This window comes from Micropterus salmoides, unplaced genomic scaffold (genome assembly GCF_014851395.1).
Source record: "Micropterus salmoides isolate LMB-PRFRI ecotype aquatic unplaced genomic scaffold, ASM1485139v1 Ms_hic_scaffold_9, whole genome shotgun sequence".
NCBI classification, from domain to species: Eukaryota; Metazoa; Chordata; class Actinopteri; order Centrarchiformes; family Centrarchidae; genus Micropterus; species Micropterus salmoides.
In genome coordinates, this window is record NW_024044681.1 from 8,634,765 (window position 1) to 8,660,985 (window position 26,221).

The 26,221-nt window shown below is 40.2% G+C and overlaps 2 protein-coding genes across 2 annotated transcripts; one reads left to right on the forward strand and one right to left on the reverse strand.

Moving 5' to 3' along the window:
* Positions 1-14: 14 nt before the first annotated feature.
* Positions 15-15,617, reverse strand: gemin5 (gem (nuclear organelle) associated protein 5). Its single transcript, XM_038708722.1, is given in 23 exon segments — positions 15-73; positions 326-394; positions 397-420; positions 2,017-2,142; positions 2,244-2,300; positions 2,382-2,537; positions 2,540-2,593; positions 2,686-2,857; positions 3,151-3,290; positions 3,732-3,913; positions 4,401-4,474; positions 5,168-5,304; positions 6,326-6,343; positions 6,346-6,407; positions 7,571-7,656; positions 8,298-8,510; positions 8,994-9,159; positions 10,390-10,522; positions 11,595-11,693; positions 11,884-12,035; positions 13,033-13,214; positions 13,630-13,784; positions 15,369-15,617. Coding segments are annotated over 23 exon segments (2,658 nt in total). The 5' UTR covers positions 15,511-15,617.
* A 221-nt stretch (positions 15,618-15,838) lies between these two features.
* On the forward strand, positions 15,839-21,614 carry mrpl22 (mitochondrial ribosomal protein L22). The gene is made up of 7 exons (XM_038709031.1): positions 15,839-15,898; positions 15,976-16,018; positions 17,408-17,543; positions 18,576-18,641; positions 19,771-19,848; positions 20,088-20,157; positions 21,300-21,614. The coding sequence occupies exons 1-7, from the start codon at positions 15,874-15,876 to the stop codon at positions 21,506-21,508; spliced, it is 627 nt and encodes a 208-aa protein (XP_038564959.1). The 5' UTR covers positions 15,839-15,873; the 3' UTR covers positions 21,509-21,614.
* Positions 21,615-26,221: the final 4,607 nt, after the last annotated feature.

Genomic DNA, 26,221 nt, shown 5'->3' on the forward strand with positions numbered 1-26,221 from the left:
CAGAGCCAAAATCTTCACTGACACAACATGTGACATCTTCTCTCCAAAGAGCTGAAATATGTGATATGAATTCCTGAAATGAACACGCATTTAGTTCTGAGTTGAGTCAGACAATGTGTGCACCATGAGCACGTCAGGGATCGACAAGGTGTCAGTTGTAGTTATGTGCTCACTTTAATTAAACTTGTAAAACTAAATGGGCAGATGAAAACGTAAACAACGGAAATGTATCCATGAAGGACATGACGTTTTATTAACCGTTGTGTGTTAATCAGAGAGTGCACATTCAACACAAAGAAAGTCCAGGGTGGCAGAAACAGCGTACCTTCAGCCTCAAACATGCGGTGGAGAGCCGGTCTGTCAGAGAAGAGGCCCAGATGGAGATGCTCTCCTGGCCTGGGACACAGCCTGCAGGGGGAGCTGGAAACCAGCCAAACACAAACAATACAGTAAAATCAGTAAATCGTATGACATTTGCTGATAAGCATTATTTTTGCTGGTAACTGAAGCGTCAACCTAAAGTTACCAAACCAGAAATGCAAAAGATCCAGCTGGTCAGTATTGTACTTGATCTTTACCTCCTTGCTAGGAAGCTCTGTAGGGGAGAGCGCACGTTTTGTTCCTTCTCTTTTCTCCTTTGTTTGTAATTAGGGAGTAAGGTTCAGTATTGTAATAACTTTTTTTGGTTCTTTGGTAGTTTAGATTTAGCAATGTGATTTTACTTGGAGTTATTGTGCTTGTTATTTTAGCCTGGACTCGTCCCTGAAGTTCAACTTCAGCTCCCACATTTGGAAATAACAGAATCTGAAAAAGAATAAACTGACTCCTCACACTCTTCATCTGGCTCAACTGCTGTTATCTTCCAACCAGAGTGAAACATAGCGTCTCCTATAAAGTAATCAGGGTCATTTTTTATAGGGTGCCATTTGGACTTCATAACATGGGATAAATGAATGGTTGATTTACCCATATTTTAAAGTTCTATTATATAAAAGATATATCTAACTTTATGAAAACATCTGGGATGAGCTTAGACACCTTTTGTATTAAATTTAGATATATTAACAACATGTGACACGCGGGACATGTCCACCCAGTTAAGAACTTAGATATTTACAAGTGTTTTCAGGGCATGATTGCTACTTAAAATGACATGTTATAGGTCCCTCACTCTTATTAGATTTTTTTTTTTTTTTACAATAAAATAATTTTTAAGCAGCATAGCAAAACAAGTGCACATTATTTCCGCTCACGTCCACCCTGTTAGTGTCTACACTGTTGAAAAACTAACAGGGTGGACATTTTGAGCTAAAGTTAGCCTTTTGCCTGCCTGTGAGAGCATAATGGCTAGCGTGACCTTCAATCTGAGGAATCTATAAGTTTTTCACAAATTTTTGAAATTTGAATGAAAATATGCCTACCTAGGCACACAGCTAACAACACACAAGCTATTCAAACACATTAAAGTCTAAAATCTAAGCTAAATTTCCCTCCACTGGTGTGATGTCACCTGGTCACCTAAGCAGAGGGATGCCATTAATTGTTGTTGTTTGTTTTTTTTCCCCACTTAAAGGAACAGTTAATGCAACTCAACAGGGTGCACAGTGGTCACTGGGGACAAACATAAAACCTTATTTTTTTTGTACAAAAGTTAACGATTTTGATCCAATATATTTGAACAGGACAATTAAAAAAGAATAAGTTATGTTTTAGATCTAAGTTGAATGATCAACACTGGGGACATGGCAAAATCCCATAGTACCTCTTTAACCAAAGCTTTTAAAATGTAAAAAAAACAACAATGTAATCATAATTAATATCAATTGACCTTACATGAAAAATCAAATGGAACTAGTGTTTGTCCAAATTTATACAAAACAACATGATTTGTACTGGGGACACAAAAGGCACCACATAAAAAAAAAACTGACCCATCAATAAGCTCAGACTTATAAAATGTGTCTCTCTGTAATATGATCACCAAACCAAACCTCTCCACAGCAGATTCAGGCTCACCGTTGCTGTGTTTGACAGAGGCCAGAGTGATGCAGTCTTGCAGCAGATCCTCTTTGGGCCGATGGTCCATGGAGGTACTGAGGGGCAACATGGAGCGAGGCTTCTTCTTCTTCAGCAAGTTTAAGTCTGGAAACACAGAGACAAACAAACATTGTCACATATAATAACATGAATTCACCCAATTTCAGAAATACATTCAGTTTTCTTTTTATAAATGCAGCACGTACCAGGTTTGTCTTTGCTCTTTACGGCAGTAGATAATTTTCTTTGCATCTCAAAAGTGGCTGAAAGAAAATTTCACAATAAAGTTTTTACAAAGTCCCAACCATCTTACTCATTCTGAAATCTGTAACAACTGTTGTTACCTGGTGGAGGTACAGGACTGTTTGTTGAGCTGACTTCATCCTCCCCATCTTCACCAGACAGCTCCTGTCCCACTGCCGCCTTCTCTCCTCCTGTAACCGTCTCTCCGTTCATCTCTAGTGGTGCAGCTCCTCCGGCACCCAGCGCCTTCTTGTTTTCTTCTTCTGCTTGGCATTGGCCTTCATCTTCTCCTTCAGGTCGACCATCTTTTTCCCTGAAAGAGGAATAACTTTTCTTTAACCTATTCTTTAGTGTTGGAGGACGTGCTCCTGGGTGTTTCAACAGCGCCGCAAAGACTGTGTTCACCTTTAGGTGGCTTTGTAAACTCTTGTTGGGAGACTCTCCACTCCTGCAGGGTGAAGTCCTTCCCTCCAGTCCAGATCACATCTGGATCAACAGGTGACCAGTCCACGCACAGCAGATAACCAATGTGACCCCGGTAGTTAGACACAGCCGCCTCCTGCAGCACATCCCACACCTGAACAGACCAAAATATCCAACATCAGAAGCCTGATGTCTGAAAGGAAGAAATATTACAAAGAAAACGAGGAATACTAATGTATGAAAGGAGGAGATAAAAATAGTTTGATGCATTAGGTAACAAAGTCCACTCATTAGATGAGCAGCAAGTCCAAGCCAAACCTCTCAAAAAAGGAGCATGTGGCTTCAGATTCAAGATGTTGCTCTACAGTTTGGGGGTTCAGACAGACCGTTACATCGGTCAGGCACATTATCATGGTTTTATACCCATGATGCTGGCCTGGTACTGACCTGGGCCGTGCCATCATATGAGACGGTGACCAGCCGGGCGTCGTGGTGTGGACTCCAGACCATGCCGGTGATTTTACCTGTATGACCACACAGCCTTCGATACGGCTCTGTCAACACCACAGCACTTTCTGGAGGATTCTCTGTGCAAAGAGAACAACACTAACGTCAACACATATCAAGCTCTTAACGTTCTGAGATCTCCAAAATAACTGCTGGATGTCACTGAATTTATTTGTTTTTTTGGCGACCTAAACAACAAAACCATCTTCCTGTAATACTCTGGTAGGCTGGTAGGGTTGAATGACATTGCTGTAAGAGTACACATTTTAAATAAAGAGGTGCAGTTTTAATTACAACTTACATTAATAAAAATGTCTTTACTTATGAACGTTTACAGCTAATTAAAGCCAATGCTTTGAGTTAGCCAAACTCCCCCTCCTAAAATTTGTAATCATTCTGCTAAACTGACAATTTTTTGCTGAAATACTCAAAAAATGCATTCTTGTAAATAATGTAGGGTTTGTAAGGGAATTCCTTGGACGGACTGAACGATACAATGTGTGCTTGATGTCTCCTCCCACCAATGATGGAGCGGAGATCGTGCACGTAGACGGTAGCATTGCTGGAGCCCGAGGCCAAGAGGCAGTGCAGCTCTGGTGGAGAGCTGTGGCCGTGATGCCACCGCAACGTGTTGATGATCTTGTGGTGCTGCTGGATGCTGCACAGCAGCTTCAGACTGGGAGCCTGATACACATCAATGCACCTGCAGCGGAGAACATGCGGTCAAGATGTATGATGGGGAAAACAGGAACACAATAACTTCATTCAGAATTAAAACTAACTGCATTTCCAAGACAACTTGAAAACTACAAAAGCATGACAGGATAGAGAGAGAAAGAAATTAACATCTGCTGATGAACGACACGATATCAAACATTTAAGCACAGGCATATTCACCATAAAACCTGTTGAGCTAAAAAGTTAATAATAGTTTTGGCAGTTTAGTCAAATCGCTGACGCCTAACATTTACAAAAAGTAAATGCAAACAGTGCAGTTTTTACAAACAGAATCTGTCTGGTTCAGAAAGTGTTGAGATGCATCATAAAATCATAAAATCAGAATGTGACCCAGTTAGTCAAGTACAACAGTTCTTCTGTAGCCTGAAGACTGCACACTGTGAGTGGACAGTTGGTCCCTCGCAGGACTACACAGGCTGATGGTCTCTCGTGAGACAGGGTCGTTCACTCACCCGTCCTCGTTGCCGATGGCGACCACCTTCCCATCTGGCTTCCAGCAGAGGTCTGTGTGTGGAGACAGCTTGTGCTGTCGGGAATCAGAACTCACATTCATAACCTATTCAAATCAACTCCATTTACATGCAGCAGCAAACATGAAACAAACTGTCTGCTCCATCAAAGCTTTGAAGTCTGTGGATTTTCCTGGGTTTGTTCTCCACCTGGAGGTGTGCGTCAGGCTTTACTGTGCCGTTTTTAATTCTCTAAAGGCTTTCTGTAGTCTGCACATGGACGTTAAAGGACAGAGAAGACAAAGGTAGAGGTCATCAATTTTATATATATAAAAAATGATTGATTTACTGCTCATCGTAGTGTCAGCAGCATAAATAAGTTGTCCTTGCTTTGGGTTACAAGAGCTCAGTGGTGAGTGTCAGAAGAGGTAACTGCTATAATCTTGTTTTTCCAAAAAGACATTAAAACATTCAAAGAAAAACTATTTCCATTTGACATAAGAAATCAGATCAAGCTTGGTGCCTTGTGTGCACATATAATCCAGTTGTTGCTTTCTGATGCCATGCAGAACCACTGGTATATGATTTTAAACAAACTTGAGAGGATGATTCAGGGACTGGCTGAGTGGGTGCATGTAGGTGGTTCAGGGACTTGATCATGGCACTTAAAAGGAAAAAGCCCTCACTTAAAACTCAACCACATGACCCAGCTCGCAGGGTAAATGGCCTGGAGAATTAGATCATCATCTTCACACCAACATCCCTCCCACCTTGATGTCGTTGGTGTCTCTGATCAGCTTGTCGATGTCCGACGCCTCTCCGCTCAGCTTCGATGGATCGTGTTGCAGGATGACGCCTTCGCCGGCGCAGCTGTACAGGCTGAAGGACGGCTTCGCTCCTGCTGCACCTGAACATCACACACAAAATAAACAACTGTCTCCTGACTATAGATGGTGTTTTAATAACATTTTGGTTCAGCAGCTGACAATAGTTTGGCATTTTGTTAATTCAATTAATTGAACAGTGTGTGTGTGTCTGTTTCAGCTTTGACCAAGTGTCAGTGCAGTTGTGCATTACAGTGACTGATTACAGTATACTGGACACTTCAGTAATGTTCACCATTGTTCATTGATATGAACCTTATAATACCTGCGAACCCTCCGATGTGTTCCAGCCTGTGCAAGTTGAAAACATACTCTGGACACCCAGCAGAAAAACACATTAAAGCGTTTTAGAGGCTTAACTATAATGGCTCAATCTACTCCCCCTTACATAGACACCCTTAATTGCTGAAATTGATTTAACAGATGCATTTAAACTGTAGTTGTTAGCTGCATTCATCTGTTTCAGCTCATTTTACTGAAAGAGCAGGTGGTCCGAGATGCTTGGTTTCCTCTGCAATGGTGAGCACTCAGTATGTAGAGGATTTAAATGTAAAGAAGAAAAAGGGAGCGTGACAGTGACAGTCTTGAGAGAAAGCAGCTGCTTCCAATTTCTCTGCACGCTTACTGTAAGTCATCCTGATGATCTGAGCCAATGAGATTGCCGGCCTGAGCTGGACCGATGTCATGGCTGCGAGTAAACACATTAGCTGCTCCCACCAGCAGATTGTTGGCATGGCAAGAATTAAGGTTTACGGCTTTGAGCCGAGTGACTGATACGCTAATCAAAATGTAATCTGCCGACAGCTGGTAAAATCAACTTCCTGCGTCTTGATTTCCCCACGAGCCACTGAAGTGGGGGGGAGGTGAGAAGTAAGTGTTTTCTCAGCTCATTCAATTACAGAGCTGATTACAAAAGAGCGTGCAGAGATGTTTGGGCTTTTTCGCTGACTCACTGGTTTTCGGCATCCCACCGCCAGTGCTTTGCTGGGTCAGAGCGTTCAGGAGCAAACAGCAGCATTTGCTAAGAGTTCATTAGAAACTTACCAAATGACATCGGGGGACTGGGGGTCCCCAGGCCAATGTGTACACTGTTTTTCGGTGATAGGAGCTCGATATTTGAGGAGGTCTGAGGGGATATGAAGCAGAACAATTGGCCAGTCAGGAATGGATGAAGCTGCAGGAAAATGGAACCCAGGGGCCTCGAGGGATTATAAGAAAGACCCACAAGGCTGCGAGTAAAAAAAACAAGCAATGGTTTAACTTCTGGACTTTCAGAAGAATCTCCAAGCTAAAATTCCAATTGAAAATCACAAATCAGCCATTTTGCAGTTAAAAATCCATATTTTTAAAAGGTGCCCTGTGAAGTAGAAGTTATGTTTATATTCTGTGTTTCCTACCAAAATACAATGTGTACATTCTTGAGGTCTAGTAAATGTGTGGAATGCATTTCTTCCTCATAAAACATTTGCAAAGTTTATCTGAAAAAATGCATGGTTTATATTCCTATTGCATGCAAGCACACTTCTGCTTCTGTTGGCACATTGCTACGCTTCTTTGTGCGTTATAGCATGAAACTGGAACGTGAATCACACCACTGGCATGATCGTCCGTGCAGCTAGTGGACAAAAACTGCATAGGGTACCTTTAAATTTGTTAATATTCTTATGTTACTGAAAGGAAGGGAAACCGCTTCCTTGAGCAGGCCGCTGTTTGACTGAGTATAAGCACCAAGACACAACGTAAACAAACTTGTTCTGGTAACTGCTGTCCACAAGCCAGTGGCATCCAGTGTTTTGTTAGCAGTATGATTGAAGAATAAAGCTGCAAAGGTGAAACACAATAAATTTGTCTATGCTTGTATTTAAGAAGGGGAAGGTTAATATGGAAAGCTAATGTCTCAGCCAAACATGTTGTGTCTCAAGCTGTTGACTGGCTTTTAGTCAGTGTTGCTGCCAGCCAGTACAGTTTATACAATGATAGTATTTGAGTGGCTATATGTAAATAATGTCTTTGTCTGCAACAACCGTATTATGACTGACACTCTTCTGAAACTACAGAAATAAATACATTTAATATAAATGTACTCCTCTTTACACTGACATAAAAAAAAAAACACTCAAATCAATTTAATTTCAGTTGGACATTAATAAACTGCAGTGGGTTAAAAACTTTAACGTGTGAAACTAAAGTGTGTATTTGTGGACCGATATGATAAACTACTGGAAACTGTTAGATTCCATAGAGCAATTAAACCATAGGAAAAAAAACCACATAGAACAAGAATCTTACTTGTTTGAGAAGACATCGTAGATACCAACTTTACCATCGTCTGTTCCAAAAGACAAGGAGCCTTCTTTTTTTGGGTGCCACGCCAGCTGCAGTGAATGAAAACATTTGTTAATGCAGTTAATATTATCTCTTAGCTTAGCTTTTGAGTTTCGGAAATGAGTAATGGCTGCTGACAAGTCTAAACTAATCACAATAATCCTCTCCACAAACTTTCTCTCAGACGCTCTGCCTGCTCTGGGCAACGGAGTGAAACAGATGTGCCGGGTTGATATTAGCTCTACACTGGATGCCGGATATTGTTCACAGTCATTGTCATAAACCTCAGGTTCCAGTGAAAACTGATAAATCACAGTCTGAGTCATAGCATGTTTACAAATGTCCCTCTTGAATCTTACGGCTGTGAGTGGCTGATAGGAGTCTGCGTGGTCTTATCAACAGCTCAGTGGAGGATTTTATTAAAAAACTGACATTTAGAAAGAACAATGTCACCGTTTTCTTTGTCTCACTGCTCTGAGACCTCATACATTTCAGGAAAAAAAAAATACTACTATTCTGAACGTACTATGGGTCATACACCGAATATTTTGTTTTATAAACCACATCAAAATTTAATTACAAAACAATTAAGCTAAATGCTTTGTTACACCCTTTAGAAGTCAACATTGTTAATATCTGACCGTGACAAACTTGCAGGGAAACAAAACCTAATCAAACCAAAACATCTCACCGCTGTGACCTTGGACTTTATGCCCTGCCAGAAGGACCTGGTGTCGTACTGGTTCTGGGTGGTCAGTGTGTTCCACACCCGGATCATGTTGTCACCGACACCCACCGCCAGACACCCTGCACCCACAGGGGAGAAGGTCAGGGCGTAGACGAAACCACCCAGGGTGGGCAGAGTCCAGCAGCAGTCCAGAGAGGCCAGGTCCCAGCATTTAATCTGGAAAATAAATGCTTCAGTCAGGGCCCTTTGCTAATACACTCGCTGAAAGCATTCCTTGCAACAACATGAAGCAGCTTTCAACCAAATGCCCTTTTGGAAACAATGATAGTGATGATGAAACAATGATAGTGGGGGGGGGGGGGGGGGGTTGCAACAAATAGCAAACCTGATGAAGTATCACGTGCTTGAGTTCACCCTCTGCAAACGATTAAAAGTCTTGATTCAACATGGGTTTTTCTTAACCAAAGTTCAGCCGATTCATGTTTTTCCCTCTTTATAACTTTCTGTTTTGAGAAAATGTCAAATACATCCTGATGCACACATGTTTGGATTTTTACAACAGAAGTGAAAGCATGGCTGAAACTACTGTGAACGTCAAGTGAGTCTCGACTCAAGCGTCAAATACCTCTAACCGGACAGGATGAAAGGTTACCAAACCTAAAGTCAGTTTCTTAGTCAGACCAGAGACGGGCGACCCACCTCTCTGTCCATGGAGGTGCTGATTAGCAGCTCTCTGTTATCCTGCAAGTGGACTGAACTCAAGTTGAAGATGATCCTGCTGTGGTTCTGACCCTCTGAAGATGTCCCAAACAGAGTCCACCTGTGCTTCCCTGTCCTGGTCAAGTCCCACATCACCAACTCACCACTGGGAACGGACATACACACATACAAATAAGCCAAGCATGCTCATACAGTAGCTTAAAGCATTTGGTAGAAGATAGTGTACAGTATGTACATTTTTGTCTCACCCCATGTCCCTTTTAAGGCCACTAAGTGAGTTTCTGGTGTGCCTGTGTCTGGTAGATATGATTTTCCAGTGCACAATTAACTCAGCCTAGACAAATCAATGGTTTAATTCTGCTTTCATTATCTCAGAAACATTTGAAGGATCAGATCACTTCTTTCTCCCAAACTCTGGAAACTGCTGCCTTCGTATCTAGTCCGTTGGTCTAGTCTGGTATCAGTAAATCCCTCCAGCTCATCCAAACTCTGGATGAGCTGCCCGGAAACATGTTCCCACCACACCGATCCTGCTTCCTTACACTGTCTACCTGTTGGTTTTAGAATCGATTTCAAGATACTGATGCTCCTTCACGCTCCCTTGTATGCATCGTCCCTGGTTGTCTTTAGGTCCAGATTTACAGTCAAAGGTGAAGAAGCCTTTGCAGTTATGGCTCAGAGACTGCTGAATGACCTGTCAGAAGAGATCAGGGCTGCAAACTGGGTTTTGTCTTTTTAAAAAAAAATGTATTTATGCACATAGGAGAGGTTTTCCCCTTTCTGCCAGGGGAAAACTTCCCCCACGTGCCATTTTAGTTCATTTTACTCTCTCTCACTTATAACGTGTTACATTTTACGGCTTTTAGTTTGTTGTATTCTCGTTTTGTTTAAAATACACTTTTTATTTTGTAACTGTGTTTTGAACGGTGCTATATAAATAAAGTTTATTATTATTTTTACCTAAACATACAGTAAAAGTGGTCTAAAAACAGAACTTACTGGCGAGTAGGTAGATTTTATTGTCTAAACTACAACTCTAAAATAATCTTTATTAGCCCGTGCTTGCAAATGCATCACCATGAGACAATATCATGACTCATTAGGACAAAATAATGTGAAAAATGTATAAATTGACTTTGAAATCCCAGTTTTAAAGTCTATGCAGTGATTTTTATACCATACTGAGCTAAAACTAGAGCCTGCAATTCACGCAGGAAAAGCATTAATCCAACGTTTACTAATGCAAAACAACTGGCCAAATTTATGTGGCAAATCCAACACTGCTGAAAAACCCCAGTGACTGACTGCTGAGCTTTGCTGTTATCACATTTCATCAGGCTTCCTCTGATGTTCTGATTATAAGACCTGTGTGTACCAGAAGCAGCTGGACACAAGTTCTGTTGGTCGTCCCTTCGGCCAATGGACGTGGAGCCAGAGTCTCTCTTTGACCCCGGGGTCGACTGCAGAGCCTCGTTTCTTCACAAACGGCAGCTTCAGAGTCATCACACCTGCAGGGGGCAGGAGAGGATTAAGATCACCATCATTTCTTAAAGGACATCAGCAGTGGGACTTTAGTTCTCTGTGGGTTTGAGCTGCTTTTTTCCCCAATGTTGAAAATAAACATACATTTAGATTTTGTTTTTTGAATAACTTTTTGTTGGATTATATGTTGGGACTTTTCTGGACTACTGCATCACCCCATCAGCTAAACAGACTGTGGCGAGCATGCGCAAGTTAACTTTGGAATATTACTGACTGCGGCGTCTTGCCACACTTCACCTGGCATCTTTTTGGTTTTGGTTTTTTTCCCCTTCTGAAATCTATTCGATGTGTTGTTTGTGTCGGAGTGCGGCCGAGCCTCGTGTGTGCTGCCTGACAGGGTATAAAAACTATCTTACCTTATATTTTGCGTAATGTTTCTTTTCCCTTGTTGTTTTGGTGTAAGGCGAATTGTTACAGCTTTATTTTCTAGATGTTACTGATAAAAATTTTAAATACATTCAGAATTTTTGTATTTTGCGCTTTTTTCCCTGGACTGTGAACCTTATTCTAAATTCATATACAGCTATGAAAAATATGACTTATTACTCAGTCAGTATGTTTTGGAGCTTCTTAATGAGGTACAGATAATTTCTAAAGTAGAGCTGCAAAGATGCAGTCGATTAATCGATTAGTCGGTCGAAAGAAAATGAACAACTATTTTGATAATCGATTAATCGTTTCCGTCCTTTTTTTAATACAAAAATATGATCGCTTTGCTGGTTTCATCTTCTTAAATGAAAGGAATTGCTGCTATTTTTGTCATTTATGATGGTAAATGAAGATTTATTTGGGTTTTGCACTGTTGGTTGGACAAAAGAAGCAATTTGAAGACACTTTGGGCTCTGGAACATTGAGGTGAGCATTTTTCACAATGTCTTGACAATTCAAAACCTAAACGATTCGTCGATTAATCGTGAAAATAAAAGCTTTTTGGAAGAATACACATGAGTAGGAAATAGAGTGTGTACAAAATCCTGGCTATTTGAGCTTCAATCCAAAACTTGATGCTGGTCAGACCTTGGCTGAATATCTTTATACCTTTTCCCTTCGCTGTGCTCCAGATCCTCACGGTCTGGTCTTTGCTTCCAGACGCAAGATAGCAGCCCTTCTCGTCTCCTGCAGACACTCCACTGGTTGCTATAGGATAAAAATAAAAACACATCAAACATCTTTTACCACCACATTAGCTTCTAATGTTTTTTCCTGACAGATGTAGTGTGCAGAATTAAGACACACTGAAGAAAAAAAAAGCAGCTACTGCATTGAGAGATGTCAGGCGTGCACCAAACCAATCTGGTGTTTTGTTAAAGTGACCGCACAACCCTACCTTCAGTGTCCTCAGGTCTGCTGTAGAGGGCCTCCTCGCTGGCCACCGGCGACCACGCCAGCGAGTGGATCTCATCGTCGTGTCCACGGAGACGGTGCATCACCTCGCCTTTCTTACTCACATCAATCAGCACGATCATCCCGTCTTTGTATCTTATACAGAATAATGACAGCACCGTTACAATCACCGATATATTCCACTTTGTTATTGTAGCTAAATGATGAATTTGACTTTGAACTTTATAAATGTATGTATCCATTTGGAATCTGACGTCTGAAGATGCTTGTTTCAGATGTCATGATTTGAAATACTTTATAAAGGCCTTTAAGAAGAAATGCAAATAAATGTAAGTTTCTAAGATTGACTACGTTAAGTAAATGTTGTTTATTTAAGAATATATTGTTTATCAACAGATCGGTGCAGCATATAAGTATGAAAGGAAGGATATGAAAATCCACACAGAGGCAAGGATTAGTTTACTTTTGGGTAGAGGCAGACCGGGATTTTTAAGACCGATGTTTTGATATTTGATCATTTTAAAATCCAGTATTCTGAAAGATCGGCCGAGGTTCTTAAACAAATATTATCCCTAAAATTTGTTACGTGCAGTTTTGAGACCTCACCATTATAACATGACACAATGCAGTTTAAAAATAACTTTTTATTGATATCAATAGTACTTTAAACAAAAGTACAGCTGATTGCTGCGTTTCTGAAGGTGCACCAAGTCGTGGACAAATGATGCAACAACAACATATGATTGAAGGATCTGTCTTCCATTTCTTTTTTAATTGTTATTTATCAGCTGTTATAAACACAGATACCGATATATCAGCCGATAATATTGGCACGCCGATGTTTCCGTTGAGCTCTAGTTTTGGTTTGTCTTCACTAATGATTCTAAATAAATGTATATACAGTCACAGACGGGCTATGTCAAAATTAAGATCTTCTAAAATCAAAAGTAATCCCTGGTATTCATGAAATACACGACATGTGGGACTTTTAGGGGGTAGGAAAATACAATTGTCATAAGCAAAGTAAGCACCGCTGAAATAAGTCATATTTTTGGTAGAATTTCTGAAAAAAAATAAAAACATTTTTAAGAGTTGTGATCCACGAGAGTGAACTGTACTGTGGTCGTCTTACCCCACAGCCACAGAGCTCCAGGAGTGAGGGGAGCAGGTGAGGCAGAAGATGGTCCTGGGCTCAGGGAAGAAGCTGGCGGTGTCTCCTGTGTTGTACCAGTGACAGACCACAATGCCTTTCTCATCCCCCGACACCACCAGGTTTTTATCCACCGGAGACCAGTGCACCGCTGAGATGGGGCTCTGTGTGTGTGTGCAAAAAAACAACTGTAGTTACTTACTAGTTGGGTTTATTTATGAAAAGAAATTCAGACCTCTTCAGGGCCTGAATCTGTTCTCAAAGACGGAAGCCTAACCATCCCGTCAGTCTGTGGCTTCTACTTTTCAGATCAAACCACAGAAGAATTATCCCTTAAAGGCATAATTTGACGCAAATAATGGAAAGTAATTAAGCAATGCCCTCTCTAACCTTGACAACTGTTTCAAAAATGCCCTTGAGAGAGTCGTGGAATTGTGGGAAATGAGTGGCTGCCTCCTAGTTTTCTCTGCTGCTGGTGCAGAGCTGACTGCAGCCTGCAGGGGGCATCAGCATGACATAACAAAAACAGAAACAGTTTCTGTTGCAATGACAGACCAGGACAGGAAAGTAAACACTCACCTGATGAGCTGCATGTTCCCGTATAAGCACCTTGTTGTCTGAGTCCCAGAAGCGAACACTTCCATCATTGGAGGAGCTGACACAGATGTGACTCTGTCCTGCATGTTGACAGAATGAAAAGCCCGACACCAAGTCTTTATGGCCCACAAGCTCACCTGAAAAGCAGAGAGAGAGAGCTGCATATCAGCGTTGTATCATAAGGCAAAGATAGAAAAAAAAATAATACCAAAAATGAGTAACAAGCCACGATTGTCTCTGCTCGATTGAATCACAAGTAATCTGCGGTGATGATTTGTGATCTGAACCTTCACACAGCCAAACTAAAAGACATTTTAAGAGCGACAGAAAATGAACTGGCAACATTTAATATAACCATCCAGCCATTTTTCACTATTTGCTGACATTTTATAGACCAACAACCTGGTTTTGTACTGCAAACACACCTGCTTGCTCCGCCTCTTCCTGTCTCTCTCTCTCTCCCTGTATGTGTCTTCTATGCTGATTTTTTCCTTCAGCAGTATGTTTCATAAATTTGACAAAAAGACACAGAACTCGTCTTCTGGATTTTGTAATGTAATTAAAAGTTTAAAAGTAAAAGTACTCAAAGCAGAAATAAAAATGTCTCATGACCGTTTGACTATATGATTAGATTATTATTCCTCATGCATTCATGTAAAAGCAGGATTTTCCAACTGTAGTTGGTTGAGGTTGAACTATTTTGTATCAGACTGCAATTAATGGTTTTTGTCATTATGGATTAATCCCCTGATATTTTTTGTCATTAAATCGATTGTTCTGTAAATAGTAAGAAATATTATCACAATTGCACAGAGCCCAAAGTGACACCTTCACAATGCTCGTTTTGTAGGGTTTAAATCTAAAAAAAAAAAAAAAAAGAATTAAAAGGAAAAGCAGGAAATATTCACATGAAATATTTTTACATGAAAAATTATCAAAATCAACAAATGTACTATAGCTGTACTTATGTCTCAACTGTTGGGTAAATTATAACAAGACATCACATTGTTTAAACTCTCAGGCTATGTTTTGTGTATGTTGAAATCTTACTTTGTAAAGTAACTGAAGCTGTCAGATAAATGTAAGAAAAAGTATAATATTTCCCTTTGAGACGTAGTAGAGCAGAAATAGAAAGTGGCATGAAAAGAAAATACTAAAGTACAAGTCAGTGAAATTTATCCTTAAGCATAGTGCTTGAGTTTTTTACTGTCCACCACTGTCTACATGTAAAAAAATAAATAAATAAATCGCCCTCCCATTTTCACAAATAGAATAAAGGTTTTACAAATTTAAAATTGTGTTTAAAGACTTCCTATATTATTATAGACTTCTCTGGGATAATTTAGAGCTGATAAACTGATGACAGCTACAGGTAAAGAGGTAGTTTCCCTTAACCTTCCCCTTTACTGCCAGATCGGCTGTTAACTTTCAGCGTCCTATTTATTTGGCTTTTTTTTTTTTTTTTTTTTTTTTTGGTGATTGACTAACTGATTAACTAACTAATCATTTCAGCACTACACTTTTCCATTTTAACCAATCCAGCCGGGTGATCTAGAGATGATCGGACCCAGAGAGCAGTAATCATCACACCTGAGATGATCTGATCGGTTTGGACAAAAATTAAATGACTTTTATTCCCTGCGTGTATCTCGACTTTTAGCCTCACAGAGGCTGAAGGATAAATGCCAAAGTAAAATGTCCAGCAGCGCCAGCAGACTCACCTATGACCCTGCAGAAGGATGCAGACACGTCAATCAAATAGATTATGTTTTTGGCTCCGACGCCCAGCAAACCGCTGCTGTTCAGGTCGCTGCAGCGGGAGAAGTACCAGTTGGGGGACGCGGGGAGCGACCTTTCGTGCATGACGCCTCCAACAGGTTAAAGTGATTCTCTAATAAAGTCTGATAAAGCATAAACACAAAACTTCTCACATGTTACCTGCACTGTCGCAGCGACTACACTAACGGCCGTACGGCCAGCGTGGTGTCGTAAATCCTACCGGTCCCGAGTACGGAATCCTAGTTGGGTCAAACCGTGACAAGTTTGCTAACAGTTTTAACGCATTTTCCCCATTACCGCTAAGACAACATTCAAATAACAACATACAACCGAGCTTAATTTTTACATACATGTATTAAAGAATAGAATTAACACGAGGAATTTCGCTGTTAACGCTGTAAACATTGCTGCCGTAAAGGGAATCGAGTGGCGTCGTGAAGGTGCAACATGGCGACTGCAATGACAGGACGTGGTAAGAGAAGTGCAACCTAATTGTTTGACATTTATCGTGTCTACCGATGATTTATACAGACTTGTACTTGTTTTCAGGTATCGCTTTTATTAGGAATATATCTGGAGTGTTACAGTCAAGGTAAGTTACATCGGAATCATTAGAGCAACACAGCTGTGTGACTGCAGAAGGACAAATGTCTCTGGATCCATCACATCACCGTGCAAACCACTTCATTTAAAGAGAAGGGCGAAGGAAATGTGTTTAAAGTTTTTTAACACTTAATTATTATTATTATTTTGTGTATCTTTGCGTGTGTAGGGGTGATCCATTTAGCATACTTAATTACTATCAGTCATAGCAGTGACACAGTCGCGAAGATAATAATAATATTTGACAAAATGTGCACCAACTGATTATTAGTGTTGTGGTTGTTTGTCTTTGCACCATCACATTGGGGATATGGCTCTCCTGGAGTGCAGGCCTTAAGCCTACAGGTCCAACACTAACATTTGAACTGGCAGTAAAAAAAACAAAAACAAGTAAACATCACTGTGTGTGTCAGACACATACTGAAATAAAAAGTTCATCTGATGCTAAATTGTTGGATCTTCTGCATGCATCAGTCTCCAACACACAATCCCAGATTATTCCAATTTAATTACAGAAATGTACCCTAACACACAGCCACAGGTGGGCTTACCTTATACTGAGCTTATCTACACACTTGATAGCTGACTAAAGTAATGTAACTTCCCCTCACATACTGGGAAAGACTCGCATTGCAACAAACCCTCTTCATTCTAAACCTTACTTAGGTAAAAGTATTATAGCTCAGTGTACTTCAATGTAACTGGTGACTCAACCAGTGTTGTCCTTTCTATGTAAAAGGTGTTATTTTCAATGAGACACAGATTCCAATAAAGTTCAAATCAACACAGTATTTAGTAGTTATCAAGCTAGTCATATAGAATATTTAAACATCACGGTTAAATAAAAAAATCTTCAACATCTTTAAGAATTATACGACCAGAGTTGACGCATTTTGGGTTTTTTTTGCACAGTAACAAGGCTCAGTTCCCAGTGTCAGCGGCATTACACCTACATACAACAATATCACCTTATAGACAAACATAACGGTATTACTAGGAAAAAAACATGTTGCATAAGTTAAATCCTTATTGCTGAGGGCGACATTGTACATAAAGCAGAATGTTTTGGTGAACAGGAACCCAGAGGGCAGAGTAGCACCTGCTGTACAGTGATTCAGTTGATGGGAAGGGGATCTGTTGACAGGTCAATTGGGGTGGTTATGAAACAGTGGATAAAACACAGGACTATGGTGTGAGAGACCCGGGTTCAATCCCCCACTGTGACACATCCACCAATGTGTCCCTGAGCAAGACACTTAACCCCTAGTTGCTCCAGAGGCGTGCGACCTCTGACATATATAGCAATTGTAAGTCGCTTTGGATAAAAAGCGTCAGCTAAATGAATAAATGTCAATTAAATGCCTGAACATCTCTCCAGGTTACAGGTTCTGGGTGACGGTCCTCAGCAGCTCTCATGTCTCCACACCAGCACTTCACTGGAATCAAAGAACTGGGAGAGGAGGAACCTCAAGGTCTATCCACCTCAGCTACCAGCTGAACCCCACAGACCAGCGGTGAGCCTTTGTGCCTGTTTATAACATGAAGTGCAGAGGATGTCTCATTCAGGTGGCACCAGCAGGAAACTGACTTAAAATAGCAGAGAGCTAATGTATATTAGGGGTGTGACAATAAATCGATACGGCAATATATCGTTGTACATTTTTCATGATACTGTATCGGTATTCCAGACCATCATAATGATACATAATAATAATAATAATAATAATAATAATAAATAATAGCGCTTCGACGGTTAGCTCAATGCTAACAGATAACGGGAATCCCCATTAACGTGCTAACGGAAATTAGCATCGCCATCGCGAAAATACAATCTTAACATAAACTACACGTTTTACTTCACATGCTGAACATCCTGAGTGGCATGCTGTGCAAATACTTAAAGTACATGTTTCCTGAGCTCTGTGTGAAATAAGAAAGAGCTGCTAACTTCACTTTCTTGATCTTCTAACTTTACTGCTTCTGCAGTCCACACCGACCAGCTACAGCAACCCCAAAGGGTCAAAACTCAAACCCAATATTCCCAGTGGCCTAAAATTTCAGTTCAGTAGGAAGAGAAAGGGCAGCACAACGCTGTGTCACAGAACAGTTATTAAAATAATGTGACGTACAGATTAGACTTAGGCAGTACACGCAATTTATATTTGCAGTAAAAAAAAAATAATGAAGAAATGTTTTGATAATACTTTTTCATACTTGCTCTGGAGTTTTAGTTCCAGACTGAGCAGAATTGTTGTGTTTTTTTACAGTTTGGATTTGCAGCAAATAAATAGTAAACTTTTTCACAGGCATTTTGTGTCACTTTAGGATTGTCAAGTGATATATCGATTATCGCAGAATTGCTGTATCGTGATATTATCGTTCTCATGAGCCGTGTATCGTATCGTGAGGTACCCTGCGATTCAAACACCTAATGTATATATGCATGAGTAAGCTGAGAGATCATTTCCATATCCCTAAAGTAGGACAGAAGTTGGTTCTTGTTGCTACAAATCTGAACACTTTGATGTTTTTTCTTTTCTTTTCAGGAGATCCACCACTGCAGGAGGCAGATTAAGTACAGCAAAGACAAGATGTGGTACCTGGCCAAAATGGTGAGACCTACAGCAGGAATCTTCTGTCCTAAAGCAGTAAATCATATCTATCCACTTTAGTGAGTTATTTTACACCACTCACCTCTCCTCAAATACTTGAAGCTGATGCGTGTTTCAGACCTTCATAATCGGAACATGTTGGTGACAGTCAGGGATTTGTTTTGCTTTGTTTCTTAACTACTGTTGAATTCAGTTGGTACATGTTAAGTGGCAATCACATCGTGCAGGGTGGAATGCACCTGTTACGTTACTTTAGTCAGCAACAAATTCTGTAGGTAGGCTCAGGCTGCAGTACAATAGTTACTGAAAGGCAGTGTGTCATGTTTGCTAGCACCGAAAGGCCATTTTAATTGACTTTAGCTTGACTTGGAGCTGCTAACCAGCTAGCTTTTCACAGTCTGAACCAACACCAGACGCTGTTGTAACGTTACATAAACAGGGACTTTTTATTTTCTGTGGCAGCAAACACAACACAGCCTTTCAGTAACTATACTACTGCAACCTGAGCTCTACACATTTTATAGCTGACTAAAGTAATGTAACTACCCCTCACATACTCATATTGCAACAAACCCTCTGCGTTGTAAATCTTACTTAGGTAAAAGTATGTAAAAGTATTATAGCACAATGTACTTAAAGTAGTCATTGTGCAGTAAAATGGTATTTTATTATTATATATGATGTTTCTGGATTAATATTACTGCTGCATTGATTTGTATGTAGTTTAATCAACAGCAATACATCATATTCTACAAGACTGTCATGTTTGCTCTGTTTGAGAATATACTGTATGTTACACCATTGTGCTTGTTTTATGTTTATCTGTTAGTCCTCGGGATATTTTTAACGGTTGTTAACAGATCTCAGTTAAATATGGAAAGTCAGGCCAGAGGCCAGGGAACAAATTATCAGTTTATCCAGTAACATTCTGAAATTATTTCTCAGCATTGTGAGTGATGGCATCTTTAAACATTTGCACTTAATTGATGGCTTTACAAACCCGTGAGTGCTTATTCAGCTCAGGGCTGACGCATGGCGCTGCAGCTAAGAAGCGGCCTCCTCGTGCAGTGCGGCTGTGGATGAAACGTTCATTTTGTTGTTTCATCTCACAGTTTGTTCCCCTTCACAGATCCGAGGGATGAGCATTGATGAGGCCATTGCACAGCTGGAGTTCAACGACAAGAAAGGGGCGAAGATCATGAAAGAGGTTTGAAGCTGCATGTTCACCCTTCCTAACGCTTATCTAATGTATGTGTTTAATAGAATTAGACACAGCAGTCACAAATAAATGTTAATCAAATTCCCGTATGATTAAAATGTTCCCATTTCACTGCTGAAGTTGTATTCATTGAATTGTTGTGTATTTCGTGCATTTTTGAACATAATCCTGTGCACCAGAAGAGTACGTATGGATGTCACAGCTCACTCGTTTGTTTGTTTGTTCAGGTTCTTCTGGAAGCTCAGGAGATGGCAGTCAAAAATCACAATGTAGAGTACAAATCCAACCTGTATGTAGGTAAGTGTCTGCAGAACTGATTGGGTTCACTGTGTAAACAACTGCACATTATTAACTCAACATAACCTCCTGCAGCTGGATGGAAGTTTGGAAAACAAGTCTGCTCTATAAATATCAGTTTTGCAATTTTTAGGTAAGATTGGCCTGGCTCAAGTGGCCACAACATATTAAAGTAAATATAATCAACATGGGGTGTGGAAATCAGTGGTGTGTCAGGTGCATGGGTGAAAGTGTTGGGTGCGGGTTTTGTAAGGTGCACAACAAAAACATCAGCATAAACTCAGAATAGCATAATCAAACCGAAATGTGGTGTGCCTGTGGGAAGCAGCAGAGAGAGCGATTACACTGCAGTCAGACCTTAAGTACCCTAGGAGCCCACTGGGCACCACAGGTATTCCAGAGCACACTAATCAACCACCTGCAGAGCAAACAGCTACAGGTAAGTAACAGATAAACCCCAAGACGACACCATGGGTCACCACAACATAGCTAATGTGAGTTGTCGTTAATGGTCTCAGATAAATGTCTATAGTCCAACAAGACATTTGGACTAAAAAGCGACATCATTTTGTCGCATGTAGTGACATCTGGGATCCTTCAAGACAACTGACCGTAAAAGAATAGAAATTAAACAGACAGAAACAGACAGAAAGACGAGCCTGAAAACAGAACCCTCATCGGTGTTTTGGAATCAACGCTGTGTTATTTCAGTATTTGAACATGTCTTTATTTGCATATTTGTTTAGATACTTGTTTAAGTAAGACTTAGATGTTTGCTTCCCCAGACTATGTGAAAATCTCATTAGTCATCACATGCTGTCGGCCATTGTGCCAAAAGCAAGAAAATTAATTTCAGAGTGGGAAAATGACCTTCAGTAAGAGGGGAAGCAGGTATGAGTCATTTTTTTAAAAAAGAAGTGGATTTCTTTTGAGTTCAGATGCCGTGCAGAGTGAGTAATTTATGTGGAGTTGCACACGTTATTACAGATAAGCCTAAACTCAACTCAATCTTTATTTTGACCAGTTTTCATTCAAAGGCACCTCTACAAATTAAATGACTTACGCTGTACCTTATCTCTCTCTCTGTTTATCTCACCCCCTCTTTAATCGCACACCGTCCCCTCCCGCTTCCCGTCCTGCAGCTGAGTCCTACTCCGGCAAAGGGAAGTACCTGAAGAGGATCCGTTACCACGGCAAGGGGATGTTTGGCATCATGGACAAAGTTTACTGTCACTACTTTGTCAAGCTGGTGGAGGGCTCGCCGCCCAAAACGGAGGAGAAGACAAGCTTTGACCAGGCCAAAGAGTACGTCCAGAACCTCAAGAACCGAACCATCATCCACAGTCTGTAGACCATTCGATAGGAATATTTTTCACATGTACCATTTACTATATGTCTGTCTATGTGTGTGTGTCATTTGACATTTGTAAATAAACAAATAAGGGAATGGGTAATGACACTGTGTAGTTGCTTATTTTTGGTATTTTCATTGTCTTGCTGATGTTGAAATAATACTGACTGCAGCCAGTTTTAAATGAAGTGATGACTTCTTAGGACACATACCATAAAGCACCGCAGTGAAAAAGCAGTTTCTTATTTCTGTTTCTGCAATAGATAATAAAATGTGTATCTCACATAGAGACACAAAGCATTAACCCTCTCAGTTTTTAGGACCGTAACCTCTATGCCACATGCAGTAACACATTTGGCATTAACCTCACCTCCATGATGTGCTCGATACAGTAGTTAGTAGTAAAATGCTTGCAGGTGCACAACTACTTTTGAAATGTTAAGCCCTGTGGTGCATTTAACAGATCATGCCCAATCAGGCTTATAGCTCTTTTCTGCTTTTAGCATTAGCACCATTAGCATGATATATATGTTTCTGTGCTGGTTCCCAGACATTGATTGGATATTAAAATTATGTGTTTTAATATTGAAGGATGCAAAGAAATATGACCTGACGGCTAAATTGAAAAAAACAAGTGGAGGATTTGTGCAAAAGTGGGTTTTATTTTAAATATTTTAAAGGTATTTGCTCCAATTGGTTAACTACGTGAGGGGCGTAACATTGTTAGTGTTCCAGATTATTATCTTATTTTTTTTTTAAAGGAACATCCAAGTTTTTGCTTGGCTGTAAAATTAGTAAAATGTCATGTTAGGTCCCCTATTACAACTCAAAGTGGATATAATTGGGAGCCCTAAATTATCAAACTCATGAGTTGGATCTGTAGAGCATTCATAAGAGTAATTCTTAAAGTTCTTCAATGGGTGTGATAAACACAAGCATTATTTTTAATTTTACAGTACATTTTTGAGACATAACTGTTAATAACTCCAGCAACAAGGCATGCAATGAACAGCAATTGAGTAGATAATGAATAAATAGAGAGGATATTAATGGAAAATACGCTCATACATTAACATAAATCTGGAGCAGGGAGGACAACCTGCTGCTGGGTACAGATCATAGACAATGGTTAAGAAGGAGAATTTAATATCACACCGACAGGTGAGACAATCAATGCCACCTGTATTGTTTAGTTTGCACCCCTGTCAGTGTGCATTTGGAGATGACAGCCTACAAAAAAGCGGGAGTTGCTATTAAGATGAAAATATCCGACTCTAGGACAAAACAACCCACTGAATCTCAGGAAAATAAGTTTTTGTGCCACATGACAACACCAAAATAGAGCCTTAAGTGTGCGTCTGTCATACTGTCATAGCTTCATTGTGATGTGTCTGGTAGTTGTGTTAGGGTGACAGCAGTCGCCACAACTCCTCCCCTGAGTACAAACCTGTCAGCTTCACTGATTTTCATCCCTTCACTTTGACCACAGCTCTGTGAGAAACCGGCCCACAGACATCCTCAGAGCTGCCTCAGTGCCTTTTTTAAAACACAGCAAACAATTAGCTGGAAGTGATTGCCTTCACGATGAAGCTTCAGTCTGGAAGAACTTTGTTTCAAGATGAGAGTTCAGAGGTAACAGCAGCCTTCTTTAAAAACATAATTTTTCATGGATGCAAAGTAACATTTAGGATTCATATTGTTTGTTCAATTATACATCACTTTCAAATGTTTGTCTGCTTATTCATTTAATTTAGTCACTTGTGCTTTTTGTTGTCCTTGTGTTATCTAAAACTCCAGCAGAACGTATTCGTGTTCGCGTAATGTGTCTTTCATGCCCTCATCTACTTTACATTCTCCTATTTGAATTTCTCAGCCTCATAATTATTTGTTTCCCTGCTAATAAATTCAATTTATATGGAAAGAAAACATCCTTAGAGGAACAAACTGTGGAGAGATGAAAACACGTCCTCTTTGGGAATTTGTATTTTCTGAAAGGTCACAGTGTCTCAGTGTTGTCGAAGCCCAGAGCTTTGGTCTCTGCTGTTTCTAATTGGCCTTTAGTTTCCTGTTCCTGATGTGAGTGATCCAGCTCATGTATCTGCCTGCCACCACGTCCCTCCAAAGCCCTTGTCAGCTCTGAGCAGCTTTGACTGTATTTTCAAATAAAATGCCATCTGTTGGCCCCAATTTCAGCAGACAAGTGCCCTCAATCTCAGGTTGAAGGCCGGCTCGGTCCCACAGCACATAGTAGCACCGACTTCTGAAAAGAGCAAAAGGCTTCAGCTTCTTCCTTTTTTTTCTATTTCTCTCCCCTAGACTTTCACTACCTGACTGTCTCTCTTTACTCAGTATCTCCCTCCATCTCTCTGAGCACAAACACAAACATGCAGAAAACATTCAGTGGAATATTAATTCAGAGCCACAGAGTTCTTGTCCCCCACTATAGCCTGACTCATACTTGAATTTTGAGGCTGATACCAATATTGATAATTGAGACAGAGATATCTTTTAGAAGATTAGTTTTTTTTTAAACATTATATAATATATAAACTTGTCATTGCTTTCTGCTGGACAAACTGTGTAATTACACTGTTTCTGAATTATGTGGAGCACATCTGTGGAGCAATTTCTTGTTATTTGTCAGCCGAAATATACTCCCACAATACCTCTCTGATAAGATAATATCAAGCAATGATATTGGCCTAGCTGACATATACCCAAAACCCCCACTGAGACATGACGTTCAATTCCCATTGGTACCTCTGGTTGTGTGCTCCAACAAATACGATAAGCCATTTGACAATGGGAAGCCAGTGAGGGATCATATAATTATCAGGTGTCTGCACAGTTGGTGGTTGAATTGGCTCCTGTCAGCAGCGGAACAAAACAAGAGAAATCTACAAACAAACAAAACTCTGTTTACACATTTGGAGTATCCATCTTCTAAAATTAGACATGGCTGCAAGAGTTAAAGGGTAAGTTACGGTTGTTGTCAGTGGAGTCTGGTGGCGTTGACGAGAGCGATAAAGCATGTTTTTGCTTGAACAAAAATGATCTTACTCTTTAAAAAAAAGGTCTCTCTGTGTAGGGATCCTTTCCATAATGTTGTCAGACACATATATTAATGATCTGAGCCCGTCAGTGGCTCTTTAGTGGACGTACTTTGACTGGGTATAATTGCCCACAAGGATTTCGCTGCTGCCGAATCCAGCGCGCTCGCTCAATACTGGACCAATTTCAAAAACATTTGTCCCAATTAGTCACATAGACACAAGGCTGATAAATACCTAGCCTTTAAAGTGGCTTTTTCAAGATGAACAAATAACTTTGGAACGGTGGTGTGTTCAGTTGGATAGCTAACTAACCAAATGTGTCCTTTTAAACAAATACTATTAATCATTACACTTGATAATTTAGTCCAAGCATGGAGTCTGTTGGCTGTTTTTGAGGTGGACCAAGAACTTTCTGTGAAAATCTATGGGATGGCTGGTTTATGTTCCTTTGAATACACTTGAGAATAATTGGATGATTGAATCCATGAAGTCAGTAAACTGAGCACTGATGCATTCAAGTGCAGTGAGAAAAGTGGTCCTACCACAGAAAACAACAAAATACTGCATTGACTTTTGTTTTCCACAAACAACCTTCCCTCTCTCCAACTGTAAAGACAAGCTACTACAAACGCATACACACAGATGCAACTTGTGTAATGTCTACACCAATTAGTTGGCATTGTACAGATGACTGCCTCCGCCTGGCGGCTTTGGACACAGAGATACACATTGAGATTGAAGTGAAAAATGTTTGGCAAAGCTTCGGCCAATAAACCTGAGAGGCTTGTGGCCCATCTGGGCTTCCTGTCAGATAAGAACATGTTTCTGTGAGTGGTGTTGGTGAGGCTCCAATACTGCTGATTAATGGAAGTGTGAATATTGTGCTGTGTGTGTGTGTGTGTGTGTGTCTTTTTGTGTTTAGGAAAGGTTTAACAACCTCTTGGGAGAATGTGTAGTGTACTGCTCAACTCTTGTCCTATACTTTATTGATGACTTTTCATGAAACCACAATGACAGAAAATCAGAAACTCTTAAAGTGTTTGCTTTGTTGCCTGTTTACTTTCCATCACAGCTTAACATTTGGAAAATCATGTTGCTGTATTTGAGAAATAAGAAATAGCATAACAAACCTTAACTGGTTTCCATTCATGTCCATAATATTTGATTACATTTTACTAAACAAGGATTGGCTTTCTAATTTGTTACATACCAAATCTAGCCTGCTCAGAGTACGTTTGAATCAGATATAAGAGACCCTTCAGTAGAGGAATGTGAAAACACCTCTCTGGTGACAAACGTTGCACAGATACAAGTCGGTAAAGTCAAGGTCTGGCATTTTGGGGGACATAAACATAAGTAAAACACATTTTTGAGTGGGTTCAGTTGTCAGGGAGATCGAAAAGCTAGTTAGTGGACCTTGAGCTGGGATTGATTTGTCAAACTACAATTTCCACAGTCAAGACTGGACCTCTAGTGTCTTGATTACTGCAAGACAGATTTCCCTCTGCGATCTAAGTAAAGTAAAATACCGTATATTACTCAATCCCACATTTAAACACAGTCATCTTAATCCAGATTACAACAGAGAAGGATGTACATACAAAGCAATATTTCTTTATATATGGGCACCATGGTAGCGAAATGGTGCGCCTGCCACGTA

Excerpts from the sequence above, each read along its gene's own strand:
- mrpl22 (XM_038709031.1), top strand. The coding sequence starts at position 15,874 with ATGGCGACTGCAATGACAGGACGTG. Across the intron at positions 18,642-19,770 it reads TGTGGTACCTGGCCAAAATG|ATCCGAGGGATGAGCATTGA; the intron begins GTGAGACCTACA and ends TCCCCTTCACAG. Across the intron at positions 20,158-21,299 it reads CAAATCCAACCTGTATGTAG|CTGAGTCCTACTCCGGCAAA; the intron begins GTAAGTGTCTGC and ends CCCGTCCTGCAG.